This window comes from Schistocerca americana, chromosome 1, assembly GCF_021461395.2.
Source record: "Schistocerca americana isolate TAMUIC-IGC-003095 chromosome 1, iqSchAmer2.1, whole genome shotgun sequence".
Taxonomy (NCBI): Eukaryota; Metazoa; Arthropoda; class Insecta; order Orthoptera; family Acrididae; genus Schistocerca; species Schistocerca americana.
In genome coordinates, this window is record NC_060119.1 from 421,460,887 (window position 1) to 421,477,313 (window position 16,427).

Here is a 16,427-nt window from a genome sequence, read left to right on the forward strand (position 1 = left end):
GCAAATAAGGAAAGGCGAAAGGTGGAAGGAACAAATAGAAGCAAAGCATTCACAAGAGCAGCTGAACGGAATGGCCAGGTCTTCAAAATGGGTTATAGGAGGAATTTCAACAAAGTAAAACAAGGATAATACAATATAGTCAAATCATGTGATACTAGAGGAAACAGAGTAGGAAATAAGACACTGTAAGTAGTCGATAAATTTGCTATTTGGACAGCGGAGTAAATGACAATGGCTGAAGTAGACAGGATATAAAATACAGACTAGCAATAGCAAGAAGAGTGCTTCTGACAAAGAGGAATTTGTGAATATCGAATATAAATTGAAGTGCTACGAAGTATTATGCGAAGGTATTTGCATAGAGTGTAGTTTTGTACGGAAGTAAAACGTGAACGATTAACAATGCAGACAAGAATGGAATAGAAGCTTTTGAAATGTAGAGCTACAGAACTGAACTCCGTCCGAGCAGGCCTTGGAAGGCCCGACGGTACCGACCGGCCGCCGTGTAATCCTCAGACGGATGCGGAGCTACAGAAGAACGCTGAAAACTACATGGCTGGATCGAATAACTATCGAGATGCTGAACAGATTTGGAGGAAAAACAAATTTATGTCACATCTTGACTATAAGAAGGGATCGGTTGATAGGACACATTCTGAGGCATCAAGGATTCATCAGTTTGGCAGTGGAAGGAAGTATGGGAGGTAAGAAATGTAGAGGGAGAACCAAACCAGGTCTGTGTTGTCTAAATTGCTTATCGTCCGCGTTGCACATCCCTACAAGGTCGCACTCCATACAAACAGCTTCAGGAAACATTTCCGTACATTTAAATTTATCTTCGATGGTAACAGGTTCTAACGGATGTTGGTAGCAGACGTTAAGCAGATATGAAGAGGCTAACACAGAACAGTCTAGCATCGAGAGCTACACCAAACTAGTCTTCCGACCGAGAAGTCGCAACTTAGAAGATCGTAGTGAAACGCAAGAAGACAAGCAGATCTTTGATCCTTGGTGTAGGAACTGGCAGGGATCCTCAACATGCAGAAATATAACGTATTGGACATAGAGACAGAAAAATCCGTTATTGTTTGGTTACAACTTTGTCGAACAGTCACTGTAAGCAGTCACAGCCATTAAACATCTGCGAGTATGCGTACAGAGTGAACTGAAGTGACCACATAACACTAATCGTACGAAAGGCAGACGGCATACTGAAATTCTTTATAACAGTAAGTGAGAGCCATCCACGAAGGAAATAGCTTACAAAACCCTCGTTTGGCGATACTTGAGTATCGCTGCTCACTCTGTCACAATTGTCACGTAGGACTGAGGAAGGAAAGACGGAACGTACAAACAAGGGCAGCGCGTTACGTATTAATTACTATGCCACTTCCGTCTCTGTGACTGAACAACAACAACCAATTACCTTTAGATTATTATGTTACAGATACTTGTTATACATAGGGTAGAAGGAAATTAATATTCTGTCGGCGATGAGGTGATTACAGACCACGCAGAAGGAAATAATAGGGAAGGGAATCTATCGACTCTCTCAAAGAAAATCACAGACAACCAAAATATGGATGGTTGGGCGGGGATTTGAATAGATATCCCCCCTCCCGATAAGGGTTCAATGCCGCACCACTGCTCCAAATCGCTCGTTTAGATGTATAGTGCCGTTACCTCGTTGACACTCCCCGATGAATAGTAGGCTCTTCGACAGGTATCGTCTTAGATCCATCAGTAACAAGAGTTTGTTACTCTCGGTACTGATCGACGTGGCGGAGTGCTGGGACACTGGAATCATATGCGAACGGCGGCGGTTCAACTCAGCGTCTGGCCATCCGCATTTAGGTTTTTCCATGGTTCCTCTAAATCGCTGCAGACACTCGCCGATGGGACATGAAACCGCAATCTCTCTTCCATTTGTATCTAAAGGATCTGCGAAGAGGGAAATGAGGAACATGACTACATCGTCGCCAGAGAAAGCTTACTATCTCGCATTTGGAGAAAAACGGGGAAGAAAGTCGGCCTTGTCCTTTCCAAAGGAACCATTCCGCTATTTGCCTTAAGTAGTTTAGCGAAACCATGAAAAATCTATCTTTGTATGACTGCGAATCCATTGCGCCACGCTCGGTAGCTATGGAGAAACATTTGTTGGCAGTTTATGGGTTCTAAGCGCAGAAGACTGTAGGCGGATTTCCCAATATATTCAATAGGATAAATACAGGGCGTCCCAGCAGGAATGGTCAGTATACGGCGATATGACAGGAAGGTTCATTCGAAGCGAAAAAGTCTAGTAAACACGGGCTCTAAGAGCTAGAAGCAATTCTTCGATAATGTAAAACAAATCTCTTCTACTGCAAGCTTTTTGCTTTCCGTATTTTCAGAGGTGGTAGTATGCAGCAAAACAAGAAAGAAATGTCCAATAAATATGGAAGCCGAAGTGTATATCTTGAACGTTATTAGCACTTTTCAACTTTTGAACACATCTCTTTTACTGAACAATTTCTCATAGCTCTTTAGGCATGCATTTTAAGAGCCCATCTTTGCTAGACAATTTTTTCTTGTTTTGGTGCATACCACTACCTCCCAAAATACGGAAAATAAAAAGCTTGCTGTAGAAAGATTTGTTTCACAATATCTAAGATGAAGAAGTGCTCATAGTTCTTAAGTCATGGATTTTAGAGCCCATGTGTAACAGACTTTTTTTGCTTCGGATGAATTTTCCTGTCATTTCCCTGTTTGTTTACCGACTAATTCATACTATATGCAACGTACACGTCATTCACCAACTTTTGCGCTTCAGTGTTGTACACTATGGATTAGTCGGTATTATTTGTTGTATGTAACACCTGTAACAATGCGAATATAATTAGAAAGGCCGTAAGTTTGTTTACATGTAATCCCGAGATATTTCCTCTCATAAGCCTTCACAACAAGTTGCCGTAATTGCGATTTTGCGCCTCGTTTTGCTTCCCAAGGACACTTGTGGCACGTGGCTGCTTGATTTGCAGGTCCCTTCTCAATGTGCAGAGATATTTGAGGGCCGCGATATCGTACTGTTTGGGGATTAAGGAAGGAAGGTCAAAGTGTGACGTACCAGCCATCAAGGTCACTAGGGACGGAGCAACTGATCACGCAGACGAAGCGGCGTAGGCCTGTCAGTACGTGTATCCAGATCCGGTTACTTGGGAATAGCCGATTCTGGCAAGCAGTTTTTGTGTTACAGCATTAACCGTGCTACGTAATGTGAGCTGTGCCGGTCATTCTAGCATTTTCATGGACTGCATAGGCGCTATCTTGGAATCTGGTAAACATACTTGTAATTCATTACGCCTTTCAAGAAATAATTCTTTCCTATTGTCCTAAACTGCAGACTTAGTGCAGGTGGACGGGAAATAATATGGCTTCAGCAGTCGCTGCTTAACTTAGCTTTGTTTGGTTGTCACTCTCTTGGCGGGAAACTATGTGGTTTTCCGTGGCCCGCGACTGTGGTTTCGGCGATGCCCTGGAGTCAAGTCGACTGCACCAGTGTAGCTTTGAGAGCAGTTTGCTCAGCTTTAATTATGCCAATCGAGACATAACACAACAGCACATGCGTTAAAATGATCAGATGTGAAGCTTTATAAGCAAAGTGCTATAAATGAAATTAAAATTAAATAGCCTATATTTTGATTTGGTACTGTATTAGTTACATTTGTTAATCTCTAACACGAGTTTCTCAGTAGTTCTTGGAAAGATTTCTGCAGACGCAGTGGAAGTGAGCACCAACGGTCTTCAAGGAATCTTACAGAAAATTTTGGTGTAAGGAGTTTTTATAGTATAAGAAACTGTACGCAGTATGTCTGTATCTCGGCCAGCTCCATCACAGGATTTTGTTAATGGATTTTTCATCGCGGGCCCTGTGTCACGTTTAGTTAACGAGCCTCCAGAAGATAAGTCATTGGATGAGGTTACCACGAATCGCAGCAGCTGATGTACACGAATTCCGTCCTGTGCTGGAATGTGTACGATTATACGCGAGGCCTCACTGCACCGTTGCTGGTAATGATGTGGGTCGATTTTCAAAGCGACGTGATGAACCTTTTAGTCCGCCACCGCTTTTGAATTAGGATAATTACGTTACCCTCGAAGCTCTACGTACTACTTCGGTTGTCAATTTATAACTAATATTTGTTAGAAAGGAAAGAAAATGTATGTTTAAATTCAGGTCCACGACGAGGTCATTGTGGATGGAAAAAAGCTCGGATTGGGGAGGGATAAGGAAGGGAATTGGGGTGACGTTCTGAAAGGAAACATCCCAGAATTTGTGTAACGCAGTTTATATAAATCACGGATAATTAGATCTGATTCGACCCCAGTCCTTCTAATTTTGAGTTCAGCGTCTTATCAAGTACGCTTTATAGGCCACAGAGTAATAATTAATTGATTTGCTATTGTACGTAATCAGTACGGTTCATCACGTTCAACCGAACGGTGTACATATCTAGTATAGTATCCGAGTTGCCCTTTAACAGAGCACCGGAGACTGCATTATTCATAACACTCAACCAGCACACCTGAGCTGAAAGTTTCTTGAGTGAAATCTGCGACTTACAGCGGCCAAAATGAACTGTAGAGGAAGTTTAGGGGGAGACAGGCACTTTGAGACGATCAGTGAGATGAATCCCACTCTGCGTACGATCGTAACCCGTCTTAAATGCGCATTTCGGTGGACTTTCTCGTAGAGTAATTATGCACACGCACCTCTCATTTGATCTTTATTCACACTTGTTTGTATTAGAAGGTTGTGTCTCTTTTCTTACAAAATATTACTTTATGATGGCAGTTGTGAATAACAGTGTTTAATGCAGGCCATGATGAGACGCAGTGGAGTCAATATAGCGTTACAAAACGGTCACTGATCAGATGAAAGACCAGATGTGAATAATTATTTGGAGTGACTCGTGATTCCAGTATTAGTTATGAACCTTTGTGGATGCTAGAAGTCCTGTGGGACGCGATGGGAACGTAGTCATTTACGGCAGATTACTTGAGATATGAGTTGTGATCCGTAGGGGTCGGCGAAGTTACTTCAAGTGTATAGTTACATTACTTCCGTGGTCGGGTACTGTGGAAGGAGCAGTGAGTGAAATGTCCTTGCTGTGGAAATTTTGGTAGCAGTCGTGTGTTAAATTGTACTGGTTGCAGTTAACTAAAGGAGAGCGTGCACGAAGGGAAGACTCGGCTTTGTCTGACAGAGATAAATAATCTGTGTTGTTGCTGTGGATGTTACTGCTAAATTTGAGTGACTGACTTTCGTAATTATTAATTATTACTCCGACAATTTTCATTCTTAATTTTGCTGGACGTTCCTAGAAGCCAATTGGAAAAGCAAGTGAAGACTGTTGCAGTGTATAATTTTCGTTCCAGTGCCCGGGTCAGAACTCTCTGAGAGCAATAGGATAGCGACAGGGTTCAAATCAGTGTTGTATGAGGTGTAAATGATAAGATATACTCGCGGGTCAAGTTTACAAGTGTCATGTGAGGGAGGACACGTCAGACAACGTGAATGACGGTAGCGGACGTCCTTGCAAGCTCGGGAGAAGGAAAGGGATAACTGTTTCTAACTTGCCTCTATTTAGTTCCTCTGTCGGTAAGAATCGGTCAACATTTTTAACTTCTAAAATTGTGTTAGAAGTGCCGGCCGGTGTGGCCGAGCGGTTCTAGGCGCTGCAGTGTGGATCCGCGCGACCGCTACGGTCACAGGTTCGAATCCTGCCTCGGGCATGGATGTGTGTGATGTCCTTAGATTAGTTAGGTTTAAGTAGTTCTAAGTTCTAGGGGACTGATGACCTCAGAAGTTAAGTCCCATAGTGGTCAGATCCATTTGAACCATTTTTGTGTTAGAAGTGTAAACAATATCAGGATAGAACAGCCCGCATCTCGTGGTCGTGCGGTAGCGTTCTCGCTTCCCACGCACGGGTTCCCGGGTTCGATTCCCGGCGGGGTCAGGGATTTTCTCTGCCTCGTGATGGCTGTTGTTTGCTGTCCTTAGGTTAGTTAGATTTAAGTAGTTCTAAGTTCTAGGGGACTGATGACCATAGATGTTAAGTCCCATAGTGCTCAGAGCCATTTGAACCATTTTCAGGATAGAACAGGGAAAAAAATCACGTTTCGCTCTGATCCCAATAAGGGAAATTCAATGTCACGCTTACCCCATCTCTTTCAGGAAATTGGAATTATTCGTAACTGCAAATCACATTACAGAACAAAGTGGGTATTACCTGAAACACGCTTGGCCCTCGGAAGGTTACAGCACTTGACAAATGTGCAGTTGTACCGCATAGTCAGAAGGCAATGGAAGCTGTGTTGTCGATCGTGGCGGCGAAAGTGGGGCGGGACCAGACCCACATCGGGGGAACCGGTTTGGGGGCGAGGGGTATCCAGGCGGAGCACCTTCTGCTGCCGCTGCACACTGCACATCTCACCTGCCTCCGTGGTCGATGTCGCTAGCGTGCGACGCTCTACGCGGATCCGGTTCAGATCGTGGTGATGGATGGAATTTTGGCAACCAGTATTTGGCCGGCAAGAGGAGCAAAGGTGGTGGTGTAAGGTTTCTGACCACCAGTCTTTGCATCAATGTCCTGGATTCCATTCCAAGCCTCTCCGCAGTGCCTCATGAAGTGAGAGTTTGTGACACTGACGATGGTGATCCGTCCGTCGAATGCAGACGTTAACCTCGGCGGCCCGCTCGATGCTATTCGAGAGGAGTAGGCTCTGTGCCGGCACCGGGTTTCATTCTGTCTGTTCCCTCACCATCACCAACACGAACACGACGCTACACTACACAAACGCCCGTTACAGTCACCTACGCTTAACAGCTACACTTACGCACACAGTTCTCATACTTCAAGAAGGAAAGGTGCCTGTGGGCGCGAAGGATAGGGAAAGTTTTTCCAATTAGGCGGCCGAACTTCCCTTCAGGGACTCCCAGGCATTTACTTTAACTACACATCAAAACCTGTTGGGCACTGGAGCACTGAGCACGTGCTGGAGGTCTGGTTTTCGTTGCAGGAATGCTTAGCCTCAGTTCGAAGTGTGTTATATTTTCATCTACGTCCATACTGAGCGAGCCACCTTGCGATGTGTGGAGGAGGATACTTTCTGAATCAGTGTCAGTTCCCCATTTTCTTGTTCTATTTGCGAATGATTCGTGGGAAGAACGGCTGCTGGTAAGCCTCCGTGTGACCTCGGATCTCTATGATTTTATTTTCATGGTCTTTTCGCGAGACACACGCAGGCAGAAGAAATATATTGGTTGCCTCTTCTACGAAAATTACGCTCTCGGAAGTTTAGCAGTAAACCAGACCGAGATGCAGAACGCCCCTCTTGCAGCGACTGCCACTTGACTTGGCTGGACTCCGTGACGCTTTCTCGCGCACTAACGAAACGCGATGCTCCTCTGTATTGGTTGAACGAGGGTTTTGTAAGCTACCTCCTTTCCTCATTTTTGGGAAGACTATATTTCCTGAGGATTCTTCCAGTGAATTTCTGTCCGGCATCTGTCTTAAATGCGATTACTTTTATGTGGTCGTTCTACTTCAAGTGACTATGTAAGTATACTCCTAGACATTTTGTGGATGTCACTACATCCAGTGATTGTTCTGCAGCTGTGTAATCGCAAAATAATGGGTCTTTCTACCTATTTATGCACAATACGTTAAATTTGTTTATGCTGAGGGCCAACTGCCGATCTGTGTACCAAGCCTCGATCCTCTGCGGGTCTTTCTACAACTTTCTAGCCTTGGGACTTCGGCGTATACAACAGGATCATCCGCGAAAGGCCTCGTGGAACTTCCAACGTTACCCACAAGGCCATTTACATAAATTTTGAGAAGGAATGGTCAAATAACGCTCGCTTGGAGCATGACAAAAGTTACTTTTTCATCTGAAGATTTCTATCCGTCGAGAATAACATGCTGTGTTCTGTTTGCTAGTAACTCTTCGGTGCAGTCATACAGCTAGTTTGATATTTCGTACGGTCGTATTTTTTTCCATTAGGCAGGAGTGCGGAGCTGTATCGAACACTTCCCGGAAGTCAAGGAACACTGTATCAACACGGGCTCCTGTGTACACTGCTTTCTGGGACTTGTGGACGCACAGAGCGAGCTGATTTTCACGCGATCTTTGTTTTCAGAACCCATGTTGATCCCTACACAGGAGATTTTCCGTCTCCAGAACTGCCATAATACGCGAGCATAAACATGTTCTAGTATTCTACAACAGACCGCCGTCAGAGATAAAGGCCTAAAGTTTTGTGCTTCTCTACGACCCTTCTTGAATACGGGAATGACGTTGCACAAAAAGGCCTGAAGTTTTGTGCCTCTCTACGACACTTCTTGAATTCGGGAATGACGTTGCACGAGAAAAACTTGAAAATGAGTAAATCTCTTCCGTTGCACTTTTTCATGGTGTATATTGCTGACCAATTTATTATCATCATCATCCTGCGTCAAGTGTCTTTAACGCTATACTCCGGTAACAGGTTTTTCCTGATGTAAGCACGACCAGAAGTGCTGTCTTTGTCTCCAGTTCCACGAGAACCATTTTTGTCTGCGATTTTCTTGCTTGAAGCGGAAAGGCAGTAGTGTAAACAGTTTTATGTTGTTTGTTGCTTGAGTTTCAATTATGTTATCGTGATTTTATGTTCCTTTTTTACTTCTTAAGGACAATATTTTTTGATGTCCCGACGCTACTAAAAATAATTGACATTTACAACCAAGCAGCACCAAATATCACCTTATTTTTAGGATACTATGTAGTTAGGATACTATGTAGTTTCGTTGTATCCCACTGAGGCATTAAGCCGTACTAGTACTTCAAGTTGTGCTCGTTGTGGTCTTGAGTCGGAATACGGGTCTGATGCAGCTTTCCTCGTTGGTCTATTCTGTGCCGGCCTTTTCACCTCTACGTGGCCACCGCAACCTGCATCCACTTGAACCTGCACTCAAGCCGTGGTATCCCTCAGCAATTTTTACCCCCTTACGTCTCAGGATGTGTCTTACAATTGACTCATTCTTTTAGTCCATTTGTGTCATAAATATGATTCACTATCTCCTCATCTGTCATTTGATCCACACATTTAATCTTCAACATAATTCCCTACAACTACATTCAGAAACTCCTCTTCTTGTCCGAACGGTTTATCGTCCGCGTTTCACCCCCGTTAAAGGCCTTATTCCAGACAAGTACCTGTGTAAAAGACTTACTCACACCTAAATTTATATTGGATGTTAATAAATGTCTGATCTTCAGAAATACTTTTCTTGCTAGTTAGTTAATTAGTTAGCTAGTTAGTTACATGTTCCATAGATCATTTGAACGATTATTTTATCGAAATGATGTGGAACAATCAGTTCAGGCGATTCGACACGCAAGTCGCGGAAGTGGCGTCAACTCGAAAGACTTGCACCAGGCAAACGGTCTACCCGACGGGAGGCCCTAGCCACACGGCATTTCCATTTCCATTAGTTCACGGGATATACAAAAGTGGTTAGAGTTAACATTAACGAACTTCCATTTTTTTATTTCTACTGGCGCAACTGCACTTAAAAACTAGTTTTTTCAGCCTACAATTTTTTAAACAGAAATTCATCCCTGGAATGGAAGGAATTGTTTGAAAGAAATGTTCAGTAAGATATAAAACTTGCTTTGTCACGAGTCAGATATCCTGTGTCATTGGGCAACTGATGAAAATATTTTGTTGCTACCTACTGAACTCCTTTCTGAGCCACTGACAGTTTTAATAATGGGTAATAAAGATCAGTTTCTCCTCTAGCGTTGAGGTATGTGCGTCACAGTTTATGGGCATCACAGTTCTCAGATATAAAGCTTGTTTTGTTATGTGTCAGACATCTTATGTTATTGGGCAACTGATGAAAAATTTTTGTTGCTGCACATTGAACTCCTTTCTGAGTTGTTGACAGCTTTAATAATGAGTAATAAAGGTCAGTTTATCCCCTAATGTTTAGTTATGGACATCACAGTTATTTTCAAATTTTGATGGATTATTTATGATAAATTTCATTACTGAATATATGTACTGCGATAGTGCAGTTAGAATGCTTAAGAGTGAAGAGTGCCTACATGACGACTGCGGGTGAACACCACATATTATTCTTACTGCTCGCTCATGTGCAATCATTACTTTCTTTCTAAGTGATGACTTACCCCAGAAAATTATTCTATGAGGCATTATTGAGTGCAATATGCAAAATATGTCAGGAGGCTGGTGGCTCTGAGCACTATGTGACTTAACTTCTGAGGTCATCAGTCGCCTAGAACTTATTAAACCTAACTAACCTAAGGACATCACACACATCCATGCCCGAGGCAGGATTCGAACCTGCGACCGTAGCGGTCGCTCGGCTCCAGACTGTAGCGCCTAGACCCTTACGGCCACTCCGTCCGGCTGTCAGGAGGCTGATTCGTTTGTTTCCAAGACCCAGCAGTTATACGAAGAGCAAAAACGGCAGAAGGTAATTGTTTGAGAAGATCGGTAATATGCTTCTTACAGTTCAAGCTTTCATCAGTTTGTACATCCAGTCAAGTCTTTGGCGGAGGAGGCGTGGGATGTTTCCACAGTTGGCTTTGCCGTTTGCTCACGGGCTGTCGAAATGCTTTCGGATGGAATCACCCTGTTACACGATAATGTCCGCCACCACACTGCCAGTCGGGAGAAGGCTACGCTTCAGCAGTTTGCTTGAGAAACACCGCAGCATCCTCCTTACAACCCGGATTTTTCACCATATGATTTTCATATTTTTGGCGATCTGAAGAAAGGCATGCATGGGCGCCGGTTTCAGTCGGACGAGGAAGTGCAAGTGTGGGTGCTGTTGAGGGTCCGTGAGCGTCCGACCGCGTTCTACGAAGCAGGAATTCCTCGTCTCGTCTCCCAGTGCGATAGATGTCTTAACGCGTGTGGTGATTACTTTGGAATGAAACAATTCCGTGGTACCATTGTGGCGGGTGTTCGATTTTCATTTGACTGCCCCCCCCCCCCCCCCCCCCCCCATACTTTAGAGCCTGCTGTTTGGTATGCTTTATTAAAGACTACATTTAACGCCACCTTTTATTATATAATGAAACTTTTCTCATTGACATGTTGTCTTTGAAAAGAGCTCTGAATGTCTGAGTTAAAGAAAAGTGCAAGCGAAAAAATTCTTTTCACGTAGTCGCAGATACATCAAAATTTTGGGGTAACTGGGTCCAGCTAAATACGATGTGTCCCCCATAAGAGTCGTCAGGAGCATTTTGTCTGTTGATTCGGCTCACGTTACCGTAAGGTAATGGTGGTGGTGGTGTCTTCTTATCTATCGCCGAAGGTTGATGAAGTAACTGAAAATTCGGACAATGGACAAAAATGTATTTGGGCTGCCATCAGAAGATGTGCGGATATCTTGCAGTGTTACATCAAATGAAACAGACTACAAGCATGACTCGAAGATCAACGACCTGGCGCCGGTAAAAGTTATTTACTTTCTACAAAAAAGCCTCAAATTACTTAACATTCTCGTTGTGACCGTGTCAACTTACAAGCGAACTGTGACTTTCTTTCCTTTTTTTTTTTTTTTTTTTAATGGTCACTGCCTCTGTCGGAGAACTAAATGTATGGGAAACACAGGACAAATATAGAACTGTGATGAAACCTCATTTTCTCATGACACTAGAGGTCTTGATTGAGCTAGCATCAAAAGCGAATGTGAGAATATTTCTCCTGAACGAGAAAATCCTATAGTCTTACAGTGTTCATCAGCTGATGGTAAAATGATGCCAATACTTTGCACATTTAAAGGAAAATATGTGGAGAAAAGTTGGATCAACAGAGAGGTGTCTGCACGGATTGCAACTGGTGTCATTTGACCTGGTGACCCCAAGTGTATGGCGTGTTGCACCATTTCATAAATCTGTAAGGGGTAATTGGACCACTCATGCTAGAGGTAATCAGAAACAAGCATTTACGTGAATTCTATTATATTTAAAAAAATCAAGAAATAAACACTTTGTTATGGAAGAAAACATGCAAAATTTACAGCCTAGCTACTCATAAATATTTATGAATGAAATACAGTGTGTTTTTTTCTGTTTAACACAAAATACTTCATTTAGGTATGGCAGCACTATAAAAATTAAATATTCACCAATTTCTTCGGGAAGACATCATGACCCAGTTGCCCCATCGGCCTCTTTACCGATATATATTCATGTTACACACTTCAACATGTTGCAGAGGGGACTTACGAGCTCAAGTTTTAAAAAGGAGCCCATGTCCGGAAACGGTCGGTTTCCATGTTACAAGGAAACAAGATGTACAGATTTTACTGCTGTTTACTGTGATATTACAACAGCTGTTAGATATGGGGACCACCAAGTTTTGTGCAGACAGTATATCTGCCTTGTAAGTTCGCATAGAGTTTGTCCAACATGCGTGGTGTATGGTTAATCACTTCTGCCGCAGCCATGACTCGTGCAATCAGATTTTCCTCCGATTGATCGGGGGTATCGTAAACAAGAGTCTTCATGTGGCCGCACAAAAAAGAGAACAAAGGGATTAAATCTGTATCTTGGTGACCAAGTGTGTGGTCCATCTCGACCGATCCACTTGTCCACGTAGACTAAGTTCAGATGGTTTCGGCCGCGAACTGCAAAAGGTACTGCCGCCTCATCATGCTGGAACTACAATTCGTCCAGAATGTCCAATGGCACATCTGCAAAAAACTCCTCCAGCACTTGTTGCAGGAGTATCAAGTAGCTAGCACTCATTAGGTGGGGAGCGAGGATGTGCTGCCTAATCGGACGACCATCGCAGATACCTGCCCAGGCACTGATGCTAAAGGTGTGGTGAAATCTTAGCGTACATGTGGCTTTGTGGTTTCCTTAATCCTAAATGTGGCTATTTAGAGCGTTCAAAACACCTTCCTTATTGAAATGAGCTTCGTCAGTGATCAAAATTCGTCTTGAAACACAAAGAAAATCCACTCAACGGTGTAAAAATCAAGTACAGAAATTGACACGTGGCACAAAACCCGCCGGGAGCGAGGCGTGTACCTTCTGAGGGTGATAAGGGGTTGAGTTCCTGTTCATGCAGAACGCGCCAGACAGGCGAGTGAGACCCATGCAAATCAAGTGCAATGGCGCAGCTTTCTTGGAGCACCACAGTTTGCTCTTCCGCTTCAAAATTTTCCACTTTCCCACAGCCGTTGTTCTACTCTGGCAAAAATGGAATGAGATGGGTCACACGATTTGAAAAGTACTCGTGGTACAGACGTCGGGCTTTCCGTTATGGCGAGCTTCACCGTAAATTAACAAAATATCGGTGTACTCTGCCAACGTGTACTCAGACATCCTGTTACTGCAGTACTGTTCACCGTGATGTCAATTAACGCATCACCAGGAAGCATGAAAACGAGATAATTGGGAACAGAGGACATCACGTGACATCGCGGCATCGTACTATTCATGAATGCAGGTAGCCTATCATAACAGGCGAAATGCGTAAGAAGAATATACACCGAGCGTGTGATTGAGTAGGTGATGTTTAAACTTCATTTTCTACGGGTATTTTGTGTGTCAAACGAATAAATAGATGAATAGAAAAAACAAAATGAAAGCGAACGGTTCATTTTCGATATCAGAACAGTCATTAATGTAAGGGAGCTGATATGGTCACACAACATGAGCGAAAAATGAACAACGACAGTTCTACGACCTTGGTGTTTATGTAGGTAGCTAACGGAACGCTCTAACCTTTATGTAAACACCAGAATTCGAAGAGTTCGCAGTGCGCTCGGTCGCCGGCAGGAAGCCAGGTAATATGCCTACCTCCATAATTTCATTGTCACAGAAGAATGAAGTAGACAGTCTTCTGTAAACGACCAACTGCTTTATAATGAAAATTATTTGATAAACTTTGTATGGAAATGGAATTTGCGGAGAAGAGGCTATAGCAGCCGAACAGCTGAAAATCTTGGGATCAAATTTCATCTACGAACTCACTCAAATAATGACAGAGATTCGGTAGACAGTAAAACCTCTTGAATATTGTAAATGCTCCCTAATTCACCCAGTTCACAGAAGAAAGACACCAAAACGGATTTAAATAACTATTGAGGAACCACCCTTATGCAAATTACATACAAAATGTTGTCAGCATGCCTCCTCCAAAGAGTTCAGGACCAACTCGATCACAAAATTGACGTATACCAAGGCGGCATCCGGAATGGTCAACGCGGCTTCCGGAATGGTCGAACTTGTATAGAACATATATTCAGTTTAAAAACAACGTTAAAATACAAGGCGCTCAGTAACAACCCGATCATATGCTCCTTTGTGGACTTCAAGAAGGAGTAAGAGTCAGTCGATTGACAATCCAGTTTTAGTATCCTCGAAGAACAAGGATTCGATCTGAAACCACTCATCAAACAAATACTCACCAACACTACCTCTACAGTATTATGGACGATCAAAACGTTTTCGTTTGATGGTCGTACAGTCCAGAATCGGTATGCCAGTGAGACCAAATCGCCGTGAACATTGGAGCAATCATCTTACCAACGCACCAAGTTGAAGATACCGTTTGGGAAAACACCGTGTCCCGCTACATGAAGAAGTCCCTAACTGTCTGCTGCACAGTCCGACAGGAATCGCCGACCCTTCACGGACATTTTTAAGGGACCGAAGGTGTGATAATCGCATGGAAAGAGATCAGAACTACAGGGCGGGTGCTCGACTGTCTCCCACTTGAGCTGTCGCAGCTCCTGCGTTACGACATTAGCGATGCGAGGACGTCCGTTATCATAAAGCCATTGTAGCAGTTGAGTGCGCTCCACAATGCTGGTTTGCGACAGACATGCTGCCCCATACGCGTTCTGCATTCTACAGTAGATGTGTACCGATGTTCGTCATTCGGCAGCCAAGAGGAGAATAACAGCACGTTGATCCTATTTGGACACATTTGGTAATAACACCGCCATAGTTCTCGTTTTCGCATCTACCTCACGCATGTCGGAAACACAGAATGCCACCTTAATCCGTTGCGTACATGTCGGTGATGAGCAGCAACGTCCTCAAACGGGAACTTTTTGATCGATGGTCCGTCATAGAATTCATGGGTCAGGTGGCAGAGCCGTTTCTGATCAATACCCGTGTTCCGCAGGGCGCCGGTCTATTTGGTGCCCTTTTTAATCTGGTTTTGGACAAAATTATCCGACAGTGTCAAAAAGAACTTAAAAACAAAAGCTATTGAAAACCCATACGACTTGGGAGACCTAATAATGACATCGAATTTCTTGCATTCTTCGCAGACGGTCTGGCAGTGTTAGCAGACGAAGAGAAGACAGCGGTAAAACAGACAGAAACGCTCAAGGAATGCACGGAAAGATTTGACCTCCAAATATCCTTCCAAAGAACCAAATACATCCGCTCAAAACGTCTCACTCAAAAGCTGATAACAAAAAAATGGACAAATCGAGAGAGTTCCATACTTCAGATACTTAGGCAAAAACCTTGAACTATAGGGGGAAGAGAAAATGGCGCAGAAAATTCAGATGCAAAAACTTAGGAAAGATTATGGCAAAAACTAGAATATGCAAAGCAAAAAAAGCCTGTCCATACAAACGAAAATCATGCTCTAATACACAGATATCAAGATCACGCAACTTTTCTATGTGGGCAATCGCTGTTTAATCTATGCATAGCTAATTTTTTTCAAACTTTACGTGTTAAAATCTTCTAAAAGATTGCTGCTGTATATATACAGGGTGGTCCATTGATAGTAACCGGGCCAAGTATCTCACAAACTAAGCATCAAACGAAAAAACTACAAAGAACGAAACTCGTCTAGCTTGAACGGGAAGACCAGATGGTGCTGTGGTTGGCCCGCTAAATGGCGCTGCCACAGATCAAACGGATATCAACTGCGTTTTTTTAAATAGGAACCCCCCTTTTTTTACATATTCGTGTAGTACGTAAAGAAATATGAATGTTTTAGTTGGACCACTTTTTTCGCTTTGTGATAGATGGCGCTGTAATAGTCACAAACGTATAAGTACGTGGTATCACGTAACATTCCGCCAGTGCGGACGGTATTTGCTTCGTGATACATTACCCGTGTTAAATTGGAGCGTTTACCAATTGCGGAAAAGGTCAATATCGTGTTGATGTATGGCTATTGTGATCAAAATGCCCACCGGGAGTGTGCTATGTATGCTGCTCGGTATCCTGGACGACATCATCCAAGTGTCCGGACCGTTCGCCGGATAGTTACGTTATTTAAGGAAACAGGAAGTGTTCAGCCACATGTGAAACGTCAACCACGACCTGCAACAAATGATGATGCCCAAGTAGTTGTTCTAGCTGCTGTCGCGGCTAATCCGCAGACAAAT

General features: G+C 43.4%; 1 protein-coding gene across 3 annotated transcripts in view; it reads left to right on the forward strand.

Moving 5' to 3' along the window:
* The window catches only part of LOC124602490 (2-oxoglutarate-dependent dioxygenase htyE-like), a 185,273-nt gene that overhangs the window by 33,438 nt on the left and 135,408 nt on the right, over nt 1–16,427 (forward strand). Inside the window, exon 1 of one of the 3 annotated variants that reach the window (XM_047136325.1) lies at nt 3,188–3,313. The exons of the other annotated variants lie outside the window; for them this stretch is intronic. Within the exon in view, the coding sequence (XP_046992281.1) occupies nt 3,283–3,313 (31 nt within the window). The 5' untranslated portion in view covers nt 3,188–3,282. Of the gene's footprint in view, nt 1–3,187; nt 3,314–16,427 lie in introns of those variants that run through there. 3 annotated transcript variants of the gene reach the window in all.